The following is a 26,371-nucleotide window of genomic DNA, read 5'->3' on the forward strand; positions in this document are numbered from 1 at the left end:
AGAAGTTACCTGACCAAGCAGAGATAGTTCAATTCTAATGTTTTGGAAGCACAATGTCCAATGAAATTAATCATAACGAATTTCCGTCTAATAAATGTGCTCCCAATTACATCAAGGCGATCAGCGTTTCCACACAGCACGTATTAATGAGCCAAGGAATAAATGCGGTTGGGAAATTGACAAACAGAGAGTAATCGCACTTCACACCCAGTCTGAATGGTTTACAATCTTTTCTTCAAAATTAATTAAAAATAAACCTCCAATAGTCAGTCATCGGAACGTTTTCTAAGCAGTGAGTTTGACATTATTGTGCCCATCTCTGTCAGAAGGCTGTTTGTTGGTGTTTCTGTGTACAATGTGTAATGGAATTCCAAAAGGTTCAAAAAAGCGGAGGTTTATTTAAGAACTATCTGAAACTGAGTAGGCGACAACGAAATTAAATGAAAAAAGGAAGTATATCTACAACATCAATTCCCCTCTGGGTGATGGATAACACAGTGGGTAAATGTCGCTATCGTCTCACAGCGCTGTGATGAATTACCATTTAAATAATGTTAAGTTCAAATGTGGCTTCTTATCTGTTCACGGCACACTTGTGTCAAGACTCTGTGGATGTATTGAATAAAAATTACTGTAGCAGTACAGGGTTTAACCCCTAACTCACTTAGCGACACAGAAACTATTTCCTTTGGTGGGTGGGGGAATCTAGAACAAGGGGGGCACTAATCGTAAAATTAGAGCTTGGCCATTTAGGAGTAAAATCAGGAAGCATTTTGTCACGCAAAGGGTGGTGGAAATCTGGAACTCTCTCCCCCAAAAGGCTGTGGATTATGGCTGGATCTTTTCACATTTTCAAGACTGAGGTGGAGAGATGTTTGTGAGGTCAGGGTATCGAGGGATATGGGGCAATTGGAGTTGAGGCACAGATTAGCCATGATCTAATAGAACTCCCTCCGAGCTTCCAGGTGGGCAACACAGTCAGCACGAGATGTGTGAGAGCATTGCCACCATCTTCCTGCCCACAGCTCAGACACACATCCCTTCCCATTGAGCGATGGTTCCACCAGTTGCTTAGCTCTCTGCAAACCAATCAAGGTGGATTCCAGGTGCTCTTCAGCTATCTGGTGGACATCTGCCTTCAACTACTACATTTAATAGTAATTACTGTGAAGCGCTTTGATAAGGCATAATATCCAATGCAAGGATTATTATTATTATGATCATTATTATTAATGTTACATATTTGGATGAATCAAAAGATGTCTTTATGCGTGCGGTCAGTCTTTTGCCTAAGCATCTACTTCCAGTTAATTAGTTTTAAGACATTTTAACCATTCTCCACATGCATTCACAGAATAATTAAAGAAATTAATTAGTATGAAACTTACATGACAGAAAAAAAATCAGATGAAAATCTTTCTAAAGAATGAGGTCTACACACCAGCTTTATACATGAATGTTGCGTCAGGGTGAACAGATATTCGAAAAGAATAAAGTCTAATTAAAATTGTATTGTGTATGAACATATTCCAAATGGTATCTTCAACCTTGGCTGGCCTGAAGTAATGATTTTTTTTTAATAACCGGGTGAGGCTAACATTATAATAACAATCACATGGAGCAATATTGTTCCAAGTTTTGCATATTTTCAACTTTATATTTCTATTTGAAAATGAAACGCTGCTTCAAATGCCCTGGCATCAAATTTGCAGCATTATTAAATATTATTATAGGAGAGTTGGAACAGAATTGGGGTCATTTAGTGCATTGAGCCTACTCCAACCTTTCATTACATCATGACAGCTCTTTATTTTCTGTAATCTTATTTCTCCACTCCTTCTCCCTTAATATACCCTATAAACCCCTCTCCCCTTGTGTAACACTTATATTCTTCATTTGATCTTTTAGACAAATTTCCTACAAAATCCTCGGCAAGTCAGACAGCTGGAGGAAAGGCATTTGTAAGCATTAACCACAGAAAAAGCTAATAGACAGACTGTGATTTATTGAGACAAACAACAACAAAACAAGAGAAGAGAAGACTTATTAGTTGATCAGTTACATCAAACAGAGGGCCAGTCAAGGCACACACAATCATCTTGTTTGATTAGAGAATGCGAAATATCTATTGTCATACTGTAGTTATGTCTATCATCTAGGATATGTAAAACAAAGAGTTTGATTAAAAACCGGTTGGTCGTAATCCTGGCACTGACTGAAAGGGAACTGGGAGTAGAGTTGCAGACGAGAGAAATAAGACCCAGATACAAGTGGATTCAATTCAGGTTGACAGTCAATCTTTACAAGTAGAAAATCCAGATCAGAAAGAAAACTAAAAGATTTGTTCCGGTGGATTGAGTTCATCTTTCAGCACCGCAGGGGGGGGGGGGGACATTACCATTGCCATCGGCAACGATGACCCCAGATTTCTCCCATTCTCCCCCACCCTGTCCCCCACACACACTCCCGAAGAGCATTTTGCTTACAAGACTTGACCCGCACGAGATTAAGATAAGGATATCATCACAGCAGCTACAGTCATACTCGGTTACTCATCACGAAATGTGTTTACATCAGGCGAAGACAGACGTTCTGCTCTTCCTTTGCTCTCAAGGTTGAACGGAACACCACTCACTGCCCCCAACTGATCAAGAATTAAATGCATTGGCCAGAAAGTTAGCTTTAACAGGATGTGTTCACAAATATGAGGGGGAATGTTTTTCTGACAATTCTTTGGACACTCGCAAAAGGCAGATGCGAGGAATAATGTATTGATTCTGATCGAATTCAACAATTGCCAAATTCTCGACACTCCGAAATGCTAAGGAAACAGCATCACCCGGGGGTGGAATCCGAGCCTTGCGAGGTGCCTTAATCTTTCTTGCTGTAGCTTGACAGACGGTAATTGAAATCAGCAAAGGAGATTTCGATTAGGGAATTGAAAACTACACCTACACTACACGACTAACAAATAACTTGTGACAGCTTCACCTTTAGAACCAGAAGTTAGAGTTAATGACTAAACGACAGAGAAATATCCCAATCTCAAAGAAGAGTTCACCCTATGTTAAAAATCTACCAATTTAGCAGGAAACGAACATCAAAACTCAAACATTTGATGAAGTTTGTGTGTTGTTTTCTATTCCCGGATATTGAAAAGGATCTAATGCTAATACTCTATTCAGAAGAGGAGTGTATTAAATCTCAAGGCATTATTACTTTTGGAAACTGGTGTTTTAATGTTGATTGAAGAAAACTTCAGTTCTCTTAAAAGCTATAAATGATATTTACTTTGACACTGAAATCTATATTAATCAATTAAACACACCTTAGAATTGTCAGAGGCCAAAGCTGCTCTTTCAATCTGTAGGGAACTTCACCTTTATGCTTAATAAAGGTTATTTCCACCTCCCCCTCCACACACACACACACACACACACACCTCCGTTCCCCAACACTGAATCAAACAAAATTAATAATTTAGTAAAGGAACAAATATTTTGATATCAATTTGCAGGACACATAATAATGACCACAACAGGAAACATCACATAGCTAACATGCCGTTGGACAGACGCACTGTTCAAATAAAGACATAAAGACCTTTATTGGCTTTCCCAGACTGCTATGCCCCACAATCTGCTGCGCAACATAGAAAAGTGCCGAAACACATTCTTACTAAGACTGGAAAAGGTGCAGAAAAGGAGGGTGGGGGAAAGGGGGAGAGGCAACATGGGTTTGCTATTATTTGAGATTTTCTCTGCGCTCTCAGTTAATAGAAAAGTGGTTACATACTATATATGTGGAGGTGTTTGAAAAGCACTACAGTGGAGCTCACTTAAGATCAGCTCTGTCAAAGCCGACGCTACACAATGTTAACAGGCGTAATGTGCAAACCCAGAGAAAGTGAGATCTTCACGTGCAAGTGGTCAGCGAACCTTTGTTCACAAGTTTGTGATGTGCTCACATATACTGTCCGTCATATGACATACATAGGTAATTTGGGACATATGTACATGCGACCCCCAGGAAGGTGGAAGATGAACTGGTTGGACTTTAGTCTTTTATTGCCCAGCATTTTATATGTTCTTATATATGTTCTTATGACAAAAACTATGCACAGCTCTTGCACCCTTCCCCTCACTCCCGGCTAAAAAATAAATCACGTAGAACCAGGGGACATGGCCTGCAACTGAAGGAAGTTAAATTCAGAACAAATCTGCGGAAACACTACTTCAGGGAGCGGGTAGCAAACTTATGGAACAGGCTCCCCCGGGAAACAGACGGTGGAAGCAGAAAATGTTGTTTGTTTCAAGAACAAATTAGATCGATTTCTGTGAGAAAATAATATCTGGGAGATACAGTGTATAGTTTGGGGCACGACATGTCAAGCGACTGCCAGGATGGTGGAAGGTGAATTAGGTAGACCTTGGTCTTTCGCCACGAGTGCTTCTGTTCTTATGCTCACTGCTTCAATGAAGGCAGGCGTCACCACTTCCCTAAAAGTCAATCTTGTTTAACGGCAAATGCTTTACCTCATTAAAGGCCCATTGTCATCTCATTATCAAATTATGGCACTTATCTGTTTGCAACAGTCCATTAATCGAATCATCGAGTAATGTCAGCGCAGTTGGAGGTCACCTCTAACCTCTGATCAGTTAGTGTAAGCAAAAGGAAATAGCTGTTTGATACTTCACTCTTGCTCAAACAGTGGTTGTTAGTAACTGATTAATTGATTTTATGGCTTGAAAGCTTTGTGCTACATAATGGTTCCTTGACCAGCTCAGTCAACGCAGTATGTCGGCAGCTGGGTTATGCATGAAAATTAATATAAAAGAGCTTTGCCATCCAGCACAGGGAGAGAATTGATGTTCCGTGACCCACATAAAAACTGCATAAACCGCACATGGCCCTTCCTGACTTGCCATCAACACACAAGTTGTACACTTGTAGGATTCCATACAAACACCAGTGTAGAACTCCAGACCCTTAACTAATCCAACATATCTACAGCACAGCTTTTTCGAGAATGTTCTGCTTCAAAATTGACTAAGTAGTAAGCGAGCGGCAAAAAGTGGCGGAAAGATTCTGCACCAACATTGTCTATTAGACTGGGAATATCTGTGGAGATAATAATAATAATAATAATCCTTGCATTAGAGGCAGTGCCTTTTAAAGTTGCTTAGATGTCTCAAAGCGCTCTGAGATACACGGAGGACATTGTTTTGGACACAAAATCTAATGGATATTAAGAGGGCTCTATTGTAGCAGAGTTGTTTTGGGAGGCTCACAGAGTGCTCTATACGGTCCACTAAAATATCTGGGTTCAGAATGACGAATTCAACCATACTGCTCATTATTACTAAGAATCCTGTGGTTAAATGGGACAGTGTTCCTGAAACACCACCTTTCCTACTGGAGGAACCATGTTGCTGAATGTATTTGTGCCGATGATCATGCTCAACAGATGAATGAAATGGTCTCAGTGAGATCAACACTTTATAATCTACCAGGTCTTTTTTTTTTTTGTTTTGTTTGTTTCTTTTGTTTTTCTATTTTTCTTTCAGATGTAACGTTTCCGCAGCACAACAGACAAGCTGAGATAAGAATGCAAAAATCTAACAGTCCTTGAAAGGGGCATGGCGAGCACGACTACCAAACATAACCAATATCATCTTCTTTGTCGTCCTCACTATCTTCATCATCCTCGTTGTCTACGCCCTCTTGTACCTTCCCCTCCACTTTCTCCTCCTTGTTTTGAGTCTCGCTTTCGTCATCCTGGTCGTCGGATAAAACGTGGAGCCCACCGCTCCCAAAGTCCCCGGATGTCTCTTGATCGTCTTCTGAAAGTGAAAGATCACAGCTTGAAAACACCAAAAACTCTGTGGAGCTCAGTGGTTAGAGCACTCGCTTCGCAAGTGAGGGAACCTGGGATCAATTCCTGCAGAGCGAAACCTTAGGCGGGTTTCCTTAGTGCACACACCTCAGTTTCCCTAGCAGTAAGTAGGATCCCGGGTGTTAGTCGATTGGCGGATCGCTTTCCAGGATAATAATCCGTTAAAAATAATAATAATAATTTGGTCACTCGATCCAAGATGTTTGTGGGACCCTGCTGTACGCAATGGCTGCCGCGTTTTGCCCACAAAACATACAGTCACTACACTTCACAGTATATTCTGCGAAGGACTGTGAGACGTCTCAGTGACATGATGAGGGGCTGTATCAAATGCAAGAATTATTATCATTATTGTTTTTTTTGATATTGTGCTTTTTTACATCGGGAGGACGTCTCAAAGCACTTCACAGGATACACTGTGACGTGGCGTGATTGTGTATTTTGTTTATTTTTTGACATATTTATGTAGATCACATTAATATACGGGAAGACAATATTTTGGTCACATTCTGCTTGAATGTAATGCGTATTATCGAAGATATTGTGATTTACTGAACACGTGCACATTGCAATGGGTTTCATATCCTGAATCATATAATTCAGTATTAGTAATCCTCATTGCCAGAGGAAGAGGTTCTTAATCCCAACGTATTATATTTCTGAGAAGTGCTGATGAATAGGAGATACGCACGAGGCATGAATCCTATCCTGATTTGCCGGGGAAAAATCCATCAAATATTGACGCTGTCGTGAATACAATCTCCAGATCATCGACAATGAGAAAATAGCCTCTCGTTTATCAGAGATACATTTTCATTTGCGGCTTCTACTTTTACATCTGCATTTTTGGAAAGAAAAACTGCTTCGCCTCAAAACTGTACGGAGAATAACAGTGAACGGGTAAAATAAGTCATTTTATACATAAAAGAATGAAAAGGTTGTAATAAATGAGGCACATCCCATTGGTTTGAAACAATAACACCGAGGTTAACTGAAAACCCCAAGAACTTAGAAGCAAGAAAGATGTTGTTTTCCCGATCAAAGTGTCTCAGAGGCTGGAAGTGATTACGCAATTTGTTTCTGGTGTAAACACCACATCCGAGATGGAATCACAACTTGTCCTTCCTCACTCCATCCCCTGTTCTGTACAGATTAACCTCTTATGACCTGGAATTGATTCTCTCAGTGAATCCTCCTTTGCTTTCTGATATATTTCTTGAGGCTGCAGGGCAATAGTTCGCAGGTGAGGGATACAGTGCAAGTGTATGAGTGTACAGCGGAGAGTGTAACATCACTAATAATCCTCTGAAGTCATTGTATTTAACAATTCAGGGCTCCCTGTCAGCTCTCGGAAAACATATTTGCACTTGTTAATGTTTTATAATAATCTGTACATTTGATACAGAGCCCTATCGCGCCTCCAAGACGTCTCAAAGCGCTTCACAGGACAGACTGTAAAGTCAATTGACCGTACGTTTAGTGGGTGAAACGTGGCAGCCGATTGCGCACAGCAGCGTCCCCACAAACAGTCGTGGCTCAGCATCGGGCTCCGCCAATGTTAAGCGCTCCGAGACGCCGCCCAGAGTGAATGGCGCGGTGTAAATGCAAGTTGTTGTTGCTGTTGCTCTTACCACAGGTTGGGTTCCCTTGTAACCGTGAGCCGGCAATCTCGTTGCCATATTTGTCGACACACCAGCACTGCCCCGTGCTGCCGTGGCACTGAGTTGCTTTATAATATCCCTCCTCGTTGCATCTTGGCACAAAAGAACCTAATTCAAACCGAAAGGCAATGTTACGGGAAAAAAACACAGCCAGGGTAGCAACTGTGATCAACACGTTATAAAATCAGCATCAAAAAGTTGCGAATGAACTCCGTACGCAAATCCTACGTGATTGGAATTTGGACTTGCAGGTTGCAAACCACATTTATTCCTCCCATAAATGTTTCTATCTGACTGTTAATGATAATATGAATAATAATAATTATTGCATTTGATAGAGCGCTTCTTCATATGTATATGAATATATGATGAATTAATATATTTATATAAATTCTTCATATGTATATGAATATATATGATGAACATCAAACTTAAAAGGCCTCAATACTAACTGGCCCCAAATCGCCCCGGTTAGAAACCGAAAGAGAGGAAAAATATAATAAAAATTCTTGCATTTGATATAGCGCTTCTTCATATGTATATTTGGCGAAATTCATGCGATCTTAGTACTATATATAAAAATGATACACATCCACAGATTAGAATTTATGAGGGGTTCTGATAGAGTTCATAAACAAAAATTATTCCAACTGGTCAGTGAGTCAGAAACGAGAGCCTCAATTTTAAAGGGATAACAAGTGGGGCGAAGGAGGAGATGAGGAGAATTTTATTGACACACAGAGACTTGTTAGGATGTTGAATAACCTCTAAGAGGGAACTAAATGGATAACTAAAGAGGAAGGTATGGGGAAAAAGGCAGGGACTGAATGGATTGCTCTTTCAACAAGTCAGCACAGACACGAGGGGCCAAGTAGCTTTATTCTGTACATCTGTAGGTTCTAGGTAACACAATAGCAATCATTCTGAGATATAAGTAATTAACAGTGTAACGACAAATGCAGAACTTATTTGATTTAAGTTAAATATTGCCAATTTAGGGCATCTTCCTTTCTGAGTGAACAAAGTCTGTGATTGGGGTGAATCAAGCTGATCAACTTCAGCACTGAAAACACATCATCATTCCAGTTTCTGACTTTGACATGATCTGGAGAGATTGGAGTTGGGGTACAGATAGGCCATGATCTTACAGAATGGCGGAACAGGCTCAAGGGGCTGAATGGCCTACTTCTGTTCCCATGTTCCTGTGTTCCTGGAGTCTGTATTCTCTTCCAATAGCTTCAGTACAAAAATGAAGGTGCAATTTAAAGTGGTTTGTGAACAATTGGTGCCTTTCACTGCATTTCCCTATTCAGAACACACTGTACAAAACCTGTGCTGCAGCCATTTCCAATAAGAAAACACAGCTTTAGCCCATGTACAACTTGCAATTCTGTCACGGACAGACAATAGACTGATAATAATTAGTCTATTTCCAATCACACAAAGGTTCCTTTTCATTAATTGCTTGTTCCAGTTTCTCGGCTTTCGTTCATTTCATTCCACTCAGCAAATGCACAGCGCAACCATAACAAAACATTACATCGAAATCAGCGGTCTACGCATTTCACATTTTTTTTTACAGATTACTAATCCACACATCCGTGAACTTTAATCAATCAAATGGTGTAATCTTCTGATGGAAAATAATTACAAGGCAAAGGGTGAAAAGAAACAGAGAGCTTACTTACCCAGAAGAAGCTTCCCTCTACGTTGCTTTTGAATCTTATTAATTTCAGCGTGGCATGGGACACCTAAAAAAAGAATGCAATAGGGAAACAGGTCCCAATATGGTCAGAGATGATGTCTGGAGTGATTGACCTATCTGTCAGATATGCTGTGCGTCACTTTACACCTGAGAAGCGGAATGTGACATAGCTCTCCACAAAGCAGCAAACAAAAAAGGCTTTCAATTAACTTAAAGCTCTTAACCTCTCTGACAATGTTCAATCGTTTAGGAAAGGTCAACGGACGGTGGCGGATGTTATCATTTTTGGGGAGAAGATTTGCATGAAGACATAAATCACCAGGAAAACAGTTACCTTGTTATTGTGTGGTGTGCTGATTGCATTATATTGCACGTCAGTGTTTATAATGATGGGCAAAGGGCTGATTGGGCAATGTTAAGGCTGTGCAAAGTTCGATAAAATGTAATCAAACGTCGCCGGTCAACTCTTTGATGTGAAACTAAAGCTGTTTCAAACACAGGACAGCCCGACAACAACAACTTGCATTTACACAGCGCCCCCTCATGCAGGGCAGCGTCCCAGGGCGTCTGACAGCTGTGGAGCCCGACACTGAGCCGGGGGGAGATGACCGTATGCACGGGAGAAGAGGAAGGTCTTCAGACATGACCTGAAGATGGGGAAGGAAGGGGCGAGGCGGAGAGATAGAGGGAAAGTGTTCAGGGCTCAGCGGCTGAAAGCCCGGCCACCGATGGTGGGACGGAGGTACACGAGGGTCAATGTGAGGAGATAAAGAAAACCTGTTGGTTATGAGAATCTGAAATAAGAACAAAAAATTGCTCAAAATACACAGTAGGTCGGTCTGTCGGTCGGTTGGTCAGTTAGTAAGTCAGGCACTCAGTCAGTCAGCATTTGAGCGAGTAAAATGGTTCAAGATGTGACCCTTTATGTGGCTGGAATATCCGAGCTGGGAAAATCTGTCTGCAAGTGTTGGATACAGGAACACAAGAGCCAAGTCCCGATTTGGTGCACCTCACCTTCCTGCTTCTGAAAGCAGTAACACCATTCGTTGTTGGAAAGTTTCCCGTCTTTGAAGGTGTCGCAGGAATTGAAGAGAGGTTTGATGCACTGCTCATACTTATCGAGGTAGATGGTGCTCAACTCCGACTGATCCAGCAGAAGGTCATAATTCATGTCCAGCTTGTTAAACATCCAACCCAAAGAATCCTTGCAGATTGGCAGGATACTGGTGTCAAACCCTGAAACAGACAACGGCAATTTTTATTCAATAATAATAATCCTTTCATTATATCATCACATCTTTGAGACGTCTCAAAGCGCTTCACAGAATGTACTGTAAAGTGAATTGACTGTGTATTTTGTACAATAAAATAACAATTTACATTGGGAGTTGTCCCAAAGTTCTCAGCAGTACTGCCTGGGCAGATCATGCCTGGGTTGGGAGCTGAGGGGAGATGGTGAGGACAAAGATGACAGAGGTAGGTCTTGAGACGGATCTTGATTGAAAAAGGAGAATGTTAAATGTCCAAGATACAGAGAAAGGCCTGAATTCAGGAGATTAATGTGGTGCTAATGGAAATAATATTCAGGTACAGCCTGGCTCAATTGGTAGCTCAGTTGGTGGCACTCTTGCCTCTGAGTCAGAAGGTTATGGATTCAAGCATTGTGCTTTCCATCAGATGAGATGCCAAACCGAGGATAGCAATCCCACGGCACTATTCAAAAAGAAAAAGGAGTTTCTCCCAGTGTCCTGGCCAACAAAGCAACTGTTTGTGGGGACGCTGCTGTGCACAATTGGCTGCCGCGTTTCACCTACAAAATATACAGTCGATTCACTTTACAGTATATTCTGTGAAGCGCTTTGAGACATCTCGAAGACGTGATAAGGCTCTATTCCAAAAGCAAGGTTTATTATTATTATTCTAATAAATTGGCCAGTCATGTCTTGGCTGTTTGTAGGACACCGATGAATGCAAAATTGGCTGCTGTGTTTGCCTACCAGAATACACACTCACCACACTTTATCGTAAGTCTTGCGAAGCGCTTGAGACATCTTGATGATGTGATAAGACACTCTATCAAATGCAAAGATGATTATAATTATTCTGAAACATTTTATCTTGCAGTCTAAAACCAATTATGTGATAAACTAAATTACAATTCCAGGTGTTCTGAATGCTCGTAGCAAAACCTTTGCATGTCTTCATTAGAGGCAGTTCAGAAGATATTAAATTATCATTTTTTTGTCTACAAAAGCTTCATTTAGGCAAGCACCAATTTCGCAATCATTTCTGACACACTACATCATTTGATTAATTCCAAAGGTAATGCTAAGATTTTTTTTCAAGTACCAGTACTTGTGTGGTTAAGGTTAATTCAACTCTTAAATTCATTTAACGCAGCTGCTCAGCAGAACCACACGGCGGTCAAATTTGCGGTATTCCTTACAGGTTTCCTCATTTTATTTCAAGAATACTTTAACGAATTCCAGCAGGTGGCGCCATTCTTGTGGTAAGTGATTTGTTCCTCTTGGAGTCCTACCAGCATCATTCTGCGTGTGAGCTCTTTTACTTTTCAGAACGTTAGGTCCTTAACCGAGCTCCATGTTTTTTTTACTCTCACTGTCCCACCGACATCTGCGTAGATGAGCTGTACTTTCAAAGTCCACCTCGAGACTTAATTCTTGGACTGCACTTTTGGTCAATTGCACAGTCGGTCAATTCACTTTACAGGCCATCCCGTGAAGCGCTTTGAGACGTCTCAACGACGTGATAAGGCGTTATATCAAATGCAAGGATTATTATTATCTTTCTCTCCCCACCACTCTTCAGGTCCCACCTCCTGGCCGCAGTGCTCAACCAGCCAACCAGCCATCTTAAAGAGCTTTGAGACGTCCTCCTGATGTGAAAGGTGCTGTATACACATATAAAATGTAATGAGCTATTGATACTTACTGGTTTGGTCTGTTTGCTTGGCCGGTCTCACTCTGAGGTCATGGTTGGCATCAGCATGAAGAGCACCAAACCAATCTTTGAGTCTAGAGGCGAGATTCCTCAGATCCTTTTCACTGCACACTGCCAAATAACAGGTGGACACAACACAGGTAAGTGTACACGTTGACAATTCACCTAATAACATGGCAAAATGGAGTCTTGTAGCTCCACAGTTAGAGCACTCGCCTCACGAACGAGAGGACCTGGATTCAGTTCCCGGGCAGGGTGAAATGTTAGGAAAGTTTCCTTACACCACACGCCTCTGTTTACCAGCAGTGAGTAGGAACCCGGTTGTTAGTTGATGGGCGGATCGCTTTTCCGGGGTAATAATTCCTTCAAAAACTAATAAATTGGTCTAATAAATTGGTCACTCAATCCACGACTGTTTGTGGGGACGCTGCTGTGTGCAATTAACTGCCGCGTTTCACCCACAAATATATAGTCAATTCACTTTACAGTATATTCTGTGAAGTGCTTTGAGAGTCTCGAAAACCTGATGAGGCGCTATATCAAATGCAAGGATTATTGTTATTATTATTATTATTATTGCAACGGCTTCCACAGCGAGTCAACCAGCATCTGAGAGGGAAACTGAGGTTGTTGCACAGGGGCTGACCTTGTTCGTTGTAAAGTTACACAGAAATCATCGAGAAATCGTTCACACAAACACAATGTGATTCATTAACTCGTCTCTGAAATGAGGAAAAGTATAAAATTATTTATTTTCCTCCCTGAGGGCTGACAAGTAAAGAAAAGTGCGGAGAATACCTTAACAAGTTAAGATGCTCTGATGAACCTTATGTTCTGGTCGATTATTTTCACCTTTAAATTGCTGGTGTCTCTTGGGAGTCAGAAACATAGAAACAGGAGGAGGCCATTCGGACCCTCGAGCCTGTTCCGCCATTCTATAAGATCATGGATGATCTGTACCTCAACTCCAATTGCCCGCCTTTGCCCCATATCCTTGATCCCCTGACCCTAACAAACATCTCTCCACCTCAGTCTCGAAAATGTGAATGGATCCACAGCCATAATCCACAGCCTTTTGGGAGAGAGAGAGTTCCAAATTTTCATTCCCCTTTGGGTGAAAACCTGCCCCTGATTCCATATGTATACCTTCAGCAGAACAAGGCTTTGGAACATTACTTTGCAGAAAGCTGTGAACAGCACAGTGAAAAGATAACTATCAAAACCGACAAGACTTTCCCGGCGAGACACAACACCTTCAGGAAACCGCAAAGGAGAAAAACGAAAGAGAGAAAAAAAAACTGCTGTGTGCTCTCCCCAGGCCCTAATAGCTGTGAAGAAACTTCGATTGAAACTTTCCTTCCAACTCTATAATGTGTGTGTAATTGGAATGAAACGAAAAGGTGACAAGGTGCGAGGACAACTAGTGTTCAGTGGCTGTGTTGAATCTCGTCGTTATATTAAGTGAGGGCTACGGGCAGTCACAGCTCTGCTTCGTTGGGTAGAGGTTAGGATGGATCTTGCAATTTGATTTCACAGGTTGCAGCGTAAGGCTGTGTAATGAGATTTAGAGGCTATTTAGCAGTTAGAGGGGGAGGGGATCACAACTGAACCTGATTTTATCGTCACCTGATGCCCACACATTACGCATTCTCCAACAGCCATCACTGGTCGGTGATGGGCGATTGGGAATCCTGGTCGAAATTGGTCAATACCGTGCCTTCGGTCACCCTGCGATTGAAGGGGGGGTTGAATTCAGAACAAATCTGGGGAAACGCTACTTCAGTGAGCGAGCAGTAGCTTTATGGAACAGACTCCCCTCGGGAGACAGGCGTCGGAAGCAGAAAGCGTCGTTTGTTTTAAGAACAAAATAAGATCGATTTCTGCTGGAAAATAATAGTGTATAGTTGGGGACACGACGTGTCAAGCGCCTGCCAGGATGGTGGAAGGCGAACTAGATGGACCTCGGTCTTCTCTGGTCTAGCAAACCCTTATGTTCTTATACTTGCGCTGTTGACTGGCCGGCTTCTGGCATTGTTGGATCTGAGCAGGGAAGTGGAAGTGATGTCATCAGTGATCTGATCACCTGGAAATGGACCCCGACAGCCATTTTTTATTTTGCCAACTTTGAACTTTATGGATCGAAACCATCCCATTACATCAGGGGTCAAGACTGCATTCATTTCGTAACGCTTTAACCTGTGGTGCGACTGTATCATCTGAACTTTGACACATTCGTTTTAAGATAAATCCATAATATATATACGCAAATATTGTGGATTTATCTTAAATATGTTTATATATTAAAAAAAACAGCTTTCGATAACTTGCTTACGGCGTTAACGGTCAGCTGTCACTTTACGGAGAAATTCAGTTGTGACATTGAAATGATTCTCAGTAAGAGCAACCACCAGCACTGCCTGAGGTGAAGCTTCTGAGTGGAAATTGTGCCAGATGGTAACTGCAATTGAAGAGCACTCAGTCGTGATGCACTGTCCTGGTCTTATGCAACCTGCCTCTTATCTGCGATAACTTTTAGACCAACATTTGTGAGTTTCGGGTGGGCAATGCAGGACGCGCTGAGATCATTGTTAGTTCCATCGGATGTCCCGGATGTCGGTCGCTTCCTGAAGACCAGGTGGCAGCCAGGACCAACACTCTGCCCACTCCCTGGGCCCCGGCAATAACTGCTTCTGTTGATCCCGTCAGAGGCAAAATCATTGTAACACTGGCACTGCCAGCAAAATGCCACTCTGTACCCGCATCATATAATGATCACTGAAGGTTCGTATAATAATAAAAATAATCCTTGCATTTGATATAGCGCTTTTCACGTCGGGAGGACGTCCCAAAGCGCTTCACAGAACACACTGTAAAGTGAATTGACTGTATATTTGTGGGCGAACGCGGCAGCCAATTGCGCACAGCAATGTCCCACAAACAGTCGTGGATTGAAAATGACCAATTTATTATTGTTTTTGGTTTTGGAGGGATTATTATTAGGGCTGTGTGGAGTAAGGAAACTTGCCCAAGGTTTCGCCCTGCCTGGATATAGATTTAATATAGTAAAATGTTACCCGCCCCCTCCCTCGATCCTTCAATACCTGTCTCAAGACCCTCCTCTTCGATCGTGCCTTTGATCACCCACACTCTCTCCGCCCTCCACCCCTCCTGATCCCAATCCCCCGCAGCTCGGGTGCAGATCCCTGACTGTCCAGCGCCTTGGGACGTCATCCTGATGTGAAAGGCGCTGTACAAATATAATTTGTTGTTGTTGTAGTAGTTGTAGTAATAAACACCTATTATAAAGCAGCATAAAATGAGGCCCTGCATTATAATGGGTCCCAATAGAGTGTATCAACAGTTTGCACTATTGCTGCACTGCATTGTGACCGGTCACAGCAACATTTTTAGCACCAATATACAGCATCATTCATCCCTCAGTTAATGATCGGCACATCCAAGGAACAGGACTGCACTTGTACCAAGTAAGTGAGAGAAAAAGGGTTTCCAAAGCCAACACTGACATTAACCTCCACTAATGTTTCGGGACAGACTCGGGCAACAACATCAACTTGTATTTATAGAGTGCTCTTGACGTGGGGCAGAGTCTAGGGCAATGTAGAGTCTCGAGAAAAGGATCTTACGTTTCCAATAGTAATGGCTGATAAAGCTATTAGACACGAGACAAAAACACGAGTCAGACAAACCTGATGGAGTTTCTAGCTCACTGACTTCATGGTTGGTGATGTTTTTTAATCTAAATGATGACGGTGTAATATACTGAGGCTAACCAGTTTTATACGCAAAGCCAAAAATCAATGATGCATAGATTAGGCTAACCGTAAAATTCCTCCCCAACAAAGTGCCACTTTTATCTTTTCAACGAGAATAAATTTTTTTGCAACTGAGAAACCTCACTATGATCAGCTAATTACAGACTTAGAGAGAATTCAGATGTCTGTGTTCAAGTGTGTCATGAACGGAACCCTTTGAATCAGGTTAATAAGATTTATTATAATAATAAGTTATTCAATCCATGACTGTTCGTGGGACCCACTGTGCGCCATTGACTGCCATGATTTGCCCACAAAATATCGTCGATTCACTTTACAGTATATTTTGTGAAGCACTTTGAGACGTCTCGAAGGTAAGGTGGTAAATTAAATGTAAGGATTATTAATATTAAATCTATCCTATCCTTCAGCTGAAACCCCAAAACACATTTAACTGAAAAGGGCCACAAATCCAAAAGTGGCACTTAACTGATAGTTACTGAATTTAGCAAATTGCCGTCTCCATTTAGTGACATCAGCAAATAAGAAAATCAACACATCAAAACGGGATTATACTGTAGCTCAGTTCAATGGCCGAAAAGTCCCTACAATAATTTCCTACGCTTCACGGAGTGTTAATGAAGCAATTGCTGACTGGCATTGTCGTTGGCCAATGATACAAAGGTTAATGATCAAATGGCCTTTGATCATTTATTCAGAATTTATCCACCAAACAGTGGCACACTGTAATCGCACTAAATTATTCAGTGATACTCTAAACCTTATGACGTCTGCCTTGTTCATATAAAACAATACCGTGTCTTTCACATCAAGCTAGATAATGAGCTCAAAGTCCTAATGTGGGGCTTGAACCGATTCAGTTGGCTCTCCTGACTCAGGAGAGAGTGGGAACAACTGAGCCATCTTGCCTGTTCAGGTGGACATTAAAGATCTCATGGCATTGCTCAAAAGAGAAGGGAGTTTCTTTGCCAACCGGCCAATAATCCCCTCAATAAAATTGGTGTGAACTGGCAAACAATCCCCTAAATAAAATTGGTTATTTGTTTCATGGCTGTGTGTGTGGGACTCCGCTGTGTAAAATTGGGCTGCCAAGTTTAACCTGCAAATGCACAGTCATTCCACAGTTAGAGGGCTTTGAGACGTCCTCCCGGTGTGAAAGGCACTACATCACTTGAAAGGATTATTATCTCTCAAGGCACAGGGCCAATTTATAGCAGTGAAGCAGCAATGTGCTCGCTCTGCTTATCTGCCATAAAAAAACTCCAGTTTGGAATACCCCAAATTCAATGGAATTGGATGTAATATGTATTTTAATGGGGAGCTGGAACAAAAAATTATAATGAGATTACAGCAAAGTCTTGTGCCCACAAATACATCTGACATTGCTGAACAGATAGATTCCCATAGCAATTAGATGTACAGTTAACCGGGGCAAAAAAAAAAATGCTAATTAGGTCCCCAAACCGCACAACAACATAAGGGATAAGGGATCACAATTAATGAACGGCTTAGTCTTACCCCCTCAAAAAGAAAAGAGTAGCTAAAAATAATTATTGCCATCATGCAACCACTATTTGATTATTTCATCTCAGAGGAAAAGCCTTTCAAGTTATTTGTCATGCTGATATTAGTTCTGTGCCTTATTATGGTGTTCTCAACATCAAATTCATATCCCCACAAATGAATTCACTGCATTACCCTGAGGGATTGATTAAAATGCTGCATTTCAATTTCGAAATCCATTTGCCCCTTTCACATTTGTTTGCGCAACCAAGCATTTCAAATGCGAAACATTTTCGGCTTGAAATCTGGGTTCCAATTTACATGTTATGTAATTTTTTTCCGGGCGTAAATTGGCCAAGGAAAGTATGAAGCACAAAGCCTATATATCCTGCCTTATCAGTTAATTTTCTCTTTAATACTTGGAGATGGCAGCCCCGCTCGGTTGGTAGCTCTCTCGCCTCAGAAACGGAAGGCTTGCGGATTCGAGCCCCGCGTTGGATTCAGGTGGATGTTAAAAACCCCATTGCACTATTCGAAAAGAGGAGGTAGTTTCTCTCTCTCTCTCTCTCTCTCTCTCTCTCTCCCGGTGTCCTGGCCAACAATCCCTCAAATAAAATTGGTCACTCACTTCGTGGCTCTTTGTGGGACACTGCGGTGTGCAAATTGGCCGTTGTGCGCCTCTACAAATGAGTGCACACTGCAATTTACAGTAAAGTGCACGTGAAGCACTTTGAGACGTTTATGATCAAGCAGGTGCCATATCAAATTCAAGGATTACTATTGATGTTTATTAATTGAAGATGAAGCACATCAATAATGAACCCAGGCAGTTAATGCAAGTGTCTAGGAAGTCTCGCTATTTGACTTTGTCTCGTACCCCGCTCGAGCCTGCCATGGATTAATCAATACAGTTGGAAGTTCATTATTACTTAATTGAGATATTAATGGAAAGAAACCGAGATTGTCACCTGTACCTCTGTTAGCTGCATGATTTATATCTCGATTTTCCTGTCTGGCTTTGACACCACCGTCTGAAAGAGAATCAAACATCCAAATGATTGGAGGCATTTTCACTTCAGGATGAGAATGTTCAAAGCATGAAATGAATTTTGAGTAGACAGAAGGGTTGGTCGACATATATATTATATACACACACACACTGTACAAAGATATATTAAAAAAAACAAATATACAATCATTTTGATAGGAAACACTGAAAATGGATCATCTTAAAAGAGATTTAATGCACACAGTGCACACAAAACCTGTAAATTAAGTATCACGTCTTGAATCTTAATTCACATCAAAACATCAAACGTTTCATTTCATGGAGATAAAATGACAGAAAATATCCAGCAGCGAAATAAAGTGCAAATTAAAAAAAAAAAAGTTCTTTTAACTCCAGTAACCGGTGCTGCAAGAAGCTTGTTAGTGTTACCTGAGGTATTCCTGTCAGCAGTTATGAACCGTATATTATTCAAGACATATCTATTAACTATTTAAATTATTTATGATGGATGTATTCTAGTAGCAGCAGAACTTAATTGCCGCTAATTTATTCAACATTATAAAAGCAGATTAGGGAACAAAGTTTACTCTGCGTATTTTGAATGGCCATATGTTTTTTCACATAAGCCTTTCTGTGAATAAGCTCTTCAACAATGAGAGTAGCTTCTTTAATCTCAATTTACCCGACCCTGAGTGAGGGGGGCGCTGTATAAATACAAGTGGTTGTTGTTCCATTTGATATAGCGTCATGTCACGTCAGGAGGACATCTCAGAGTAATTGCAGTATTTGCTGTAAAGTGTAGTGACTGTATTGTGTAGGCTGCTTGTGTTCTTTACTGTCGGTGTCAGTCGAAACGATAGGATCAACGCAGCGTGCAGTGAATTACTGCAGAGTGTACGAAAGTTTGCGGTAAAGATTAAGTGCGATGCGTTCTTTCGGAGCAGATGATCCGCAGCATTTTGGGAAGCACAAGCACTTCATCCCATTGCTTCGTTTGCAAAAATTATACTCTACAAAAATAAATGCTGATTATTAAATGGGATCGGTCGGAAAGCGATAACCAGTAAATACCGTTCCACCAATTCTTCACCGACACAATTTTTTTTAAAAAAAAATCAGTTTTTAATCTCTTTTCGGCTCAAAATGGTCAACTTCCAGTGTGTCAACCGGCCAGCGATGCGCAGGAAGTGACATCCCGGTGATCGGACCACCTGGAAGTTCTTGTAATGGAAATCATCGCTAAAAAGTTATTTAAAAAAAAACCGATACAAACGTGGATTTTTAATCTGTCGAAAAAATATTATCCGCCAACTGTATTATTAAAAGGAACTGCCAAGGATAGCGCATTGATGTGTTGTAGTCTGCTCAGAGTGCAAATACGCTAATTCTTTAAGGGTCACGTCAACTCTTTATTCTGCATAAATTCAGCCATTATTAAGTTAAACTGTTATTAAAATCAGGATTTGTCATGAAATTGCAACGCTCAGCTGAATAGGCTCTGTCTTACATCATCGATCAGGACAGCAATGCCCGGGCAGATTAACTGAATGAGGCCAGACACTGGAAGCCTAATTAAAACTCTGGCCTGCCCCCATTCATTCATTACAGAAATACAGATAAAAGAAAGCGATTTTGAAATGCAACAATTTGAGGTGGCAGCGTAATGGGGAATTCAAATCGTTCTTGCATTCCGAGGCACAAACAATCCGCCAAATTTATTTCTCTCTGCCTTAACGTTCACGTGCCATTTTAAACCGAGCCCGAACATACAATTAGCCTCAGATACCTTACGAGCATTATGCAGGGTTTCTTGGGAAGATAAACTATCACTTAATACTTTTTTGACAACTGTTTTTTCAGTACATCTGTGGCTTGTCACACAGCCATAATTTTCAATGACCCTTCTTATTAATTTGTTCTATTGCTCCACTTAAACTTGCATTTATGTATTAAGCGTCTATCTGCTGTTATCCTGTTACGATCTTGTGCAATTTCTCCAAATCACAGTTCAAATTGAAGCATGTAGAACATCTCAAGCTCCATGAAAGGGGCTGTAGATATCTACTTTAGCTTCCACGTGCTATTACGTAGAGTGCAGAGCTCAACTTTTATTGATCCCCTGTGACATTTAACTGCACTTATCATTTACTACAAAACCTGAATTATCATTGCTTCCTATAAAGCTCTTGAAAGTAACTTAAACAATACAATACAAAATTACATTGGTGTATTGCCTTTCTTGTCGAGAGGACATGCAAGTCAGGGATTTGGACCTGAGCTGGGGGTTGGGATCAGGGAGGGTGGACGGAAGGGAGGGTGGGGGTAGGAGGGTGGCTGAAGGTGCGGTAGAAAGGGAGGGAGATGGAAGGGAATGTGGGCTGGAATTCCAAAGGGTGGGGGCAGAGAGGCTGAAATCCCGATGGCCGATGGTGGGGCAGGGCCAGGCAGGGCCGTGCGGGGGTCATGGAGAAGGCCGGAGCTGCTGAGTGGAGGGAGCAGACGGTATTGTCTAAACTTAAGACAAGACTCACATCTTTCTCTCTGTCAGACAAGTCATCTTTCTGAAAACGATCTTTGATAAGAGTCCTTGCTACGACTCATTTCTTATACGGCTCCCAGTGACAACCTGCTTAGAAAGGTTGGATCTGAACAATTCATCATTCTAAGGTTTCTGAAGGCCATTGCAACAGTGAGCCAGGTATTCCGGGGTTGAAATGGATTACATGATGACGTGAATACTGCCTGAACTCAGCGTTAATATTTCTGATAATTATCACTTTTATATTGAGTGGGGAGAGAGGGAAATATTAACATTATGAACAAGTTGATTATCTTACCTGGGAAATAAACCCAAGGCAGTTATTTATAATATAAAATTGCCCAACTATTTTATACGAGAACTCTGGAAGGACAATAAGCAGGCAGCTCAAAACAGCTCCCCTGAAAGGCACAGGGATTATTATTATTATTATTATTATTACCCAAGCATTACTCCAATCAGCTTGTCTTCAACTAATGCAAGGTTGCAGGATTTGCTTTGAGTACTCTCAGTATTAAAATGAACCTTCACGTTTACCAAACACTAATGGTGAACATATTCCACCTGGGTTTAGATTCACTCTGTTCACGCAGCATTCAAAAAATAATAATAATAATAATAATCTGGTCACTCAATCCACGGCTGTTTGTGGGGACGCTGCTGTGCGTAATTGGCTGCCGCGTTTCGCCCACAAAATATACAGTCACTACACTTTACTATGACACTTTGAGACGTCTCGAAGACGTGATAAGGTGTTACATCAAATGCAAGGATTATTATTATTATTTCAGAGCATACAGAATTTTCTCAAATTCTTAAATAACCTTAAATCGTGAAGCCATTTGTCTGCAGGTTCTTTCAAGAAAACCGATCTTAAAATTAAGACTGAATCCAACAATCTGCCAAATTCTATGTTCCATCTATGTGAACAGATTAAATCTCGACCCAGGTGGAACTTTACCCCAAAATCTGTCTGCACAGCAGCCTTGGGGTTCCTCCTTAAATTCATCTGCAAATGATTCAAATTTAAATCAGCTACAGGTTTTAATATCAAAATACAGTCATTCTTCCTGATAGCATTAAGTGTCCTCAAAGTAGGTTAACAGCAGGGCACAAAACCAAGTTTAATCTGACATTAGTGTTTCTTTCTTTCCAAACGAGAGGATCTATAACTATCAATGAATTACATTTTTATTTATTCATGCAACGCGTACCACTGTTTCTGTATTAAAATGCACTCAAAATAATCAGATTTTTTTTAATCAGTTCGTAGCAAATTGTCCTTGTCAGTCTGTATCTTTGCCTTCTTAAATTTTAGGTTATGACTTATTAATATCTCAGCAGCAACACATTAAAGCTTGTCACTTTATGGAATCAAAAACCCCGCTGAAGCTTCTAAATAAATAACCAGAATAAAATCTTTCTGTTTTTGATGCTGTTTATTCCTGTGTTGAAATGCTTTTTTTGGTCAATTGAGACACATTGCATTAATGTTAATAGAAATAATAACCACAATGGTTAAATGCTATTTCTCATGCGCTTATCTTTGGCGATTTATTATTTATTATATTCAGCTCTGCTTTTGGTTAAAGTTATGACCTTTTGATGAGTTAGATTTTATTTTGTTTAGTTGCCTGGAGCGAAACCTCTGGGTAAAATGAGTCAAAGCTTTCTCATGTAGAGTCGTCCCTCCGGCTTGATGGTTGTTAGAATTCGAGTGTTGCCCTCGGTGGTCCAAACAGAGAAGATTAAATTGTTAAAGATGCTCAAAGCTGTCATCCAGGCATTTCAAAACAACTTAAACCTCAGCAAAATCTCCAACACTCAGTCAAAACTCAGAGGCTTACGGTGGCGAAAAATAACAACGGCAGCAACAACAGCTTGGATTTGTACAGCGCCCCCTCAAGCAGGGTAGTGTCTTCGAGTGGCTGAGCGTGATAGGGAACGGCGACGGGACTGTAGGCACTGTAGATCGAAGAGGAAGGTCTTCAGGCATGACCTGAAGATGGGAAGGAGGGGCAAGGCGGAGGCATACTTTCAATAGAGGAAGAGTGTTCCAGAGTTTCAGGGCGTAGAGGCTGAAAGTGCGGCCCCCGATGGTGGAACACAGGGCACGAAGGACATGCAGGAGGCCAGAGCCAGTCGATCGGAGGCAGCTGGTTGTGGGTTGGGTAATAAAGCAGGTCGGAGGGGTAGGGAAGGTGCCAGGACATGATGGGATTTGAAGCCAAGTGACCGATGGGCGGATTTCAATTATCTTGCTCATTCCTTTTTGAGCCAACTTAAGTGGTACGGTGTTTGATTCCAATATTTTTCCAACGACAGGAAAATTTGGTTTGGTTTATACCTACTTAGGCAAATGAACTTCATAGTCAATTGGATTTGCAAAAGTAATGGCCTGAGAACATTCACACAGATGATCGAGAAAGGCCGTAATGTCAGGTCTTCCTACAGCAAAATAGATATTTCTATCTCGAGTTATTAGATTTAAAAATAAGTTCCACTCTCTGCATCATTTTCTACTTATTACTGTACTCTGTATAGTGGATGATATGCTCAACAAGCCATGGCCGTAGTAAATGTGTACAGTTTAACAGCTGAGAAGTGCAATTTGTTGGCCAGGACACTGGGAGAGAGAAACTCGCTTCTCTCTCTCAGTATCGCGGGATCTTTAATGTCCCCCTGAACAGGCACAGATGGGACCTCGGTTTAACATCTCATCTGAAGTACGGCACCTCCGATAATACAACACTCCCCCCACCAGAACCACATTGGGGTGTCGATGTGATTTTGAGTCCTGAATCTGGGGCTTGAACCCACAACTCTCCGACTCAGAGGGGAGAGTACTACTGCTGCACAAGGCTGACACTCATTGACTTGTAAATAGTATTCATAATTTTGATCAAAGCCTCAAGAAATGGTCTTATTAATGGGGGAAATGAAGTCCAAGTCACTGAACAGTTAAGCAGTCAATGCAAGCTTTAACAGCTATTACAGCATAAAAGGTAAAGTGCATCCATGTCAAGACATCAACACTGTGTGAGCAGCGGTAAAATCTGCTAATTGCTCGATAATCTTAGTTCTACGTTTAAATTTAAGAGGCTTAAATGGAACTGGAGTGGTTAAAGTTAAGTGGGGCCCATTTGCACGGCATACAAATGAAATGAACAATTTGCACGGAGCAATTTCATAGCAGTTCCTGAACACCGCCGGCCAGGATGGAAGCCAAGTTTGATTGCCGTTCCTAGGCTTCAACTATTTCAAAGAAATGTCGAGTGATCTGCCCAGCTGGTGCGGGTGGAATTCAGACTCACGACCTTCTGGCCTGAAGTAAAAGTGCTACCCAATGAGTCAAGCTTTTGAGTGCATTTTCAGCAAATATCAAGGCACAGGACACAATCACGGAGCTAAAGCCTACGAAGTCTCAGATACTCTGCCTCTTACCACCACTTTTTGGAGCTTTCAGCCCTTTTCAAATGTTTATGACAATTTACTACTTTGCTCGAGAGGGGAAAGTAATGTTGGTCATACACAGCACGCTTGATTCAAAGCTGGACAGGCAGCAGGAAAGCTTGCCAGACAGTTCTGTCAATGGCCAAGCTGTGTGGTCTTAGCTGGTTGTTCTCCAGCAGTTACCCCAACTCACACTCTGGGCTTCCCCCAAGCCTGGGCCCTTGCCAACCTGCGCTTAATACTTTCCGGAATTAAGGAAGCAGGATGCGTCCCTCCGGGGAGAGAGAGCGAGAGAGCGAGAGCGAGAGAGAGAGAGAGAGTGCATTCCATTCCGACAATCTATCTCTGAGATTTCCATGTGTAGGTGGGATCTATTCTTTTGTATTCTCTTAATGGCTGCAATACCTTCTTTGTACTGCAGCGATCAGAACTGCACAAATTATTCCAAGTACGGTCACACCAAATGATTTATAAAGCGTCAGGATGACTTTATCTATGTATTTGCACATATGGCTTATTTATACATATAATGCCTAACTCATCACTCCAGATAACTCATCACTGAGCACATTACCCTTGGAGTGAGGAGGGTTTTACTGTGTTACAGATGCTGTTTACAATCAATCGTAATAATATTTGGAGGATGAATTTGAATTCTTTTACAGACATTTTTAGGAGAAGCAGCAAGTGGTGGTGGTGGGGGGGGGGGGCTACGTTTTCCAGAACAAAAAAAGTACATTTCCCTATGTAATGATCTTAACAGTCGCTCAACTAAAAATAAATACTTCTATTTATGCTTTGCCTACAGCATTTTACAAGCTAAGTGAAATGACTAGCCTTCACTCTCTCCCTCTCCTACCCCGACAGCATGTCAAGATGAGTCTATTTTGAGCCGTTATGTGTATTAAAGGGAATGTGTGGAACTGTTATGTGAAAAGACCGCAATACAGCAGACCACTGTTTACCCTGCTCAGCTGAGGAACCTGCAACAGCAGAAATGGTAGGGAGCAGCTTAGGAAATAGGCCTAAAGTGCCAGGAAGAAGATTGCTTCACCTGGCTTCTGCCTGGAGGAACTCCGCAGGCTCCATTTTCAGAAGGCTAGTGCAGTCCAACCAGTGATACGATTTGTTCGGTGCAACTTGTGTGCACCAAACGATGTGTTTGCTATTTTTAAAACCTTTGGCTCAGCAATCAGTACTTTAATGCACTGCAGCCCTCGTTGGATACAGGGATTGTTAACTGGTGCAGGAAAAGATATCTAGCGCGATTCCAATCTCCCGAAAGGTTCAGAAACACGTTGCCGGGAATTAGAGTCACGTTAGCTTGACATCTGTAATGAGGAAAATACTGCACAGCCCGATAAAGAAAGCAATTCACATTCAACTACACCTGGTGATTTTAATGGCAATTCAACTGAATCTACTTGGCTTCTGAAAGATAAATCACGAGCTAAACAAATTCTTTGTATTCTTCGGGTGTCTGACAAGAGTCAGTGGATATCGTGTACTTGTCACTTTCTGACAACATGCAGCACCCCTCATCAGAGATTTATATGTAAAGTGAAAGCTTATGGGATGCAAAATGAAGTGGTAAATTGGATTTGAAAGAAGCTAAGTACAGGAAATATAAAATAATTATCAATACCTAATGGCTCAAATTGAGCTATGTGACCACTGCAGTTCCACACTGTATTGCTTCTCAGAGTCTTCTGGTTAATAGTACTTATTATGAACTTGACAGTGGGATTTTAATTAGAACATCTCTATGTGCAGAGAGTGAGATTTACGGGGAGAGCAAGATATTATTTAGAGAAGGATATGCAAATAGCATTTACCATTTTAGAAGGTAA

General features: G+C 41.4%; 1 protein-coding gene across 3 annotated transcripts in view; it reads right to left on the bottom strand.

Moving 5' to 3' along the window:
• Window positions 1–4,403: 4,403 nt before the first annotated feature.
• The window catches only part of LOC103183716 (SPARC (osteonectin), cwcv and kazal like domains proteoglycan 1), a 139,479-nt gene continuing 117,511 nt past the window's right edge, over window positions 4,404–26,371 (bottom strand). For all 3 annotated transcript variants that reach the window (XM_007901346.2, XM_007901345.2, XM_007901344.2), the window contains 6 exons: window positions 18,495–18,551; window positions 12,215–12,334; window positions 10,277–10,498; window positions 9,246–9,308; window positions 7,528–7,665; window positions 4,404–5,843 (listed from right to left, as the gene is read on the bottom strand). In XM_007901346.2, coding sequence (XP_007899537.2) covers window positions 5,653–5,843; window positions 7,528–7,665; window positions 9,246–9,308; window positions 10,277–10,498; window positions 12,215–12,334; window positions 18,495–18,551 — 791 coding nt within the window. In that variant the 3' untranslated portion in view covers window positions 4,404–5,652. The remainder of the gene's footprint in view (window positions 5,844–7,527; window positions 7,666–9,245; window positions 9,309–10,276; window positions 10,499–12,214; window positions 12,335–18,494; window positions 18,552–26,371) is intronic.

Source organism: Callorhinchus milii, unplaced genomic scaffold (assembly GCF_018977255.1).
Source record: "Callorhinchus milii isolate IMCB2004 unplaced genomic scaffold, IMCB_Cmil_1.0 Scaffold13, whole genome shotgun sequence".
NCBI lineage: Eukaryota > Metazoa > Chordata > Chondrichthyes > Chimaeriformes > Callorhinchidae > Callorhinchus > Callorhinchus milii.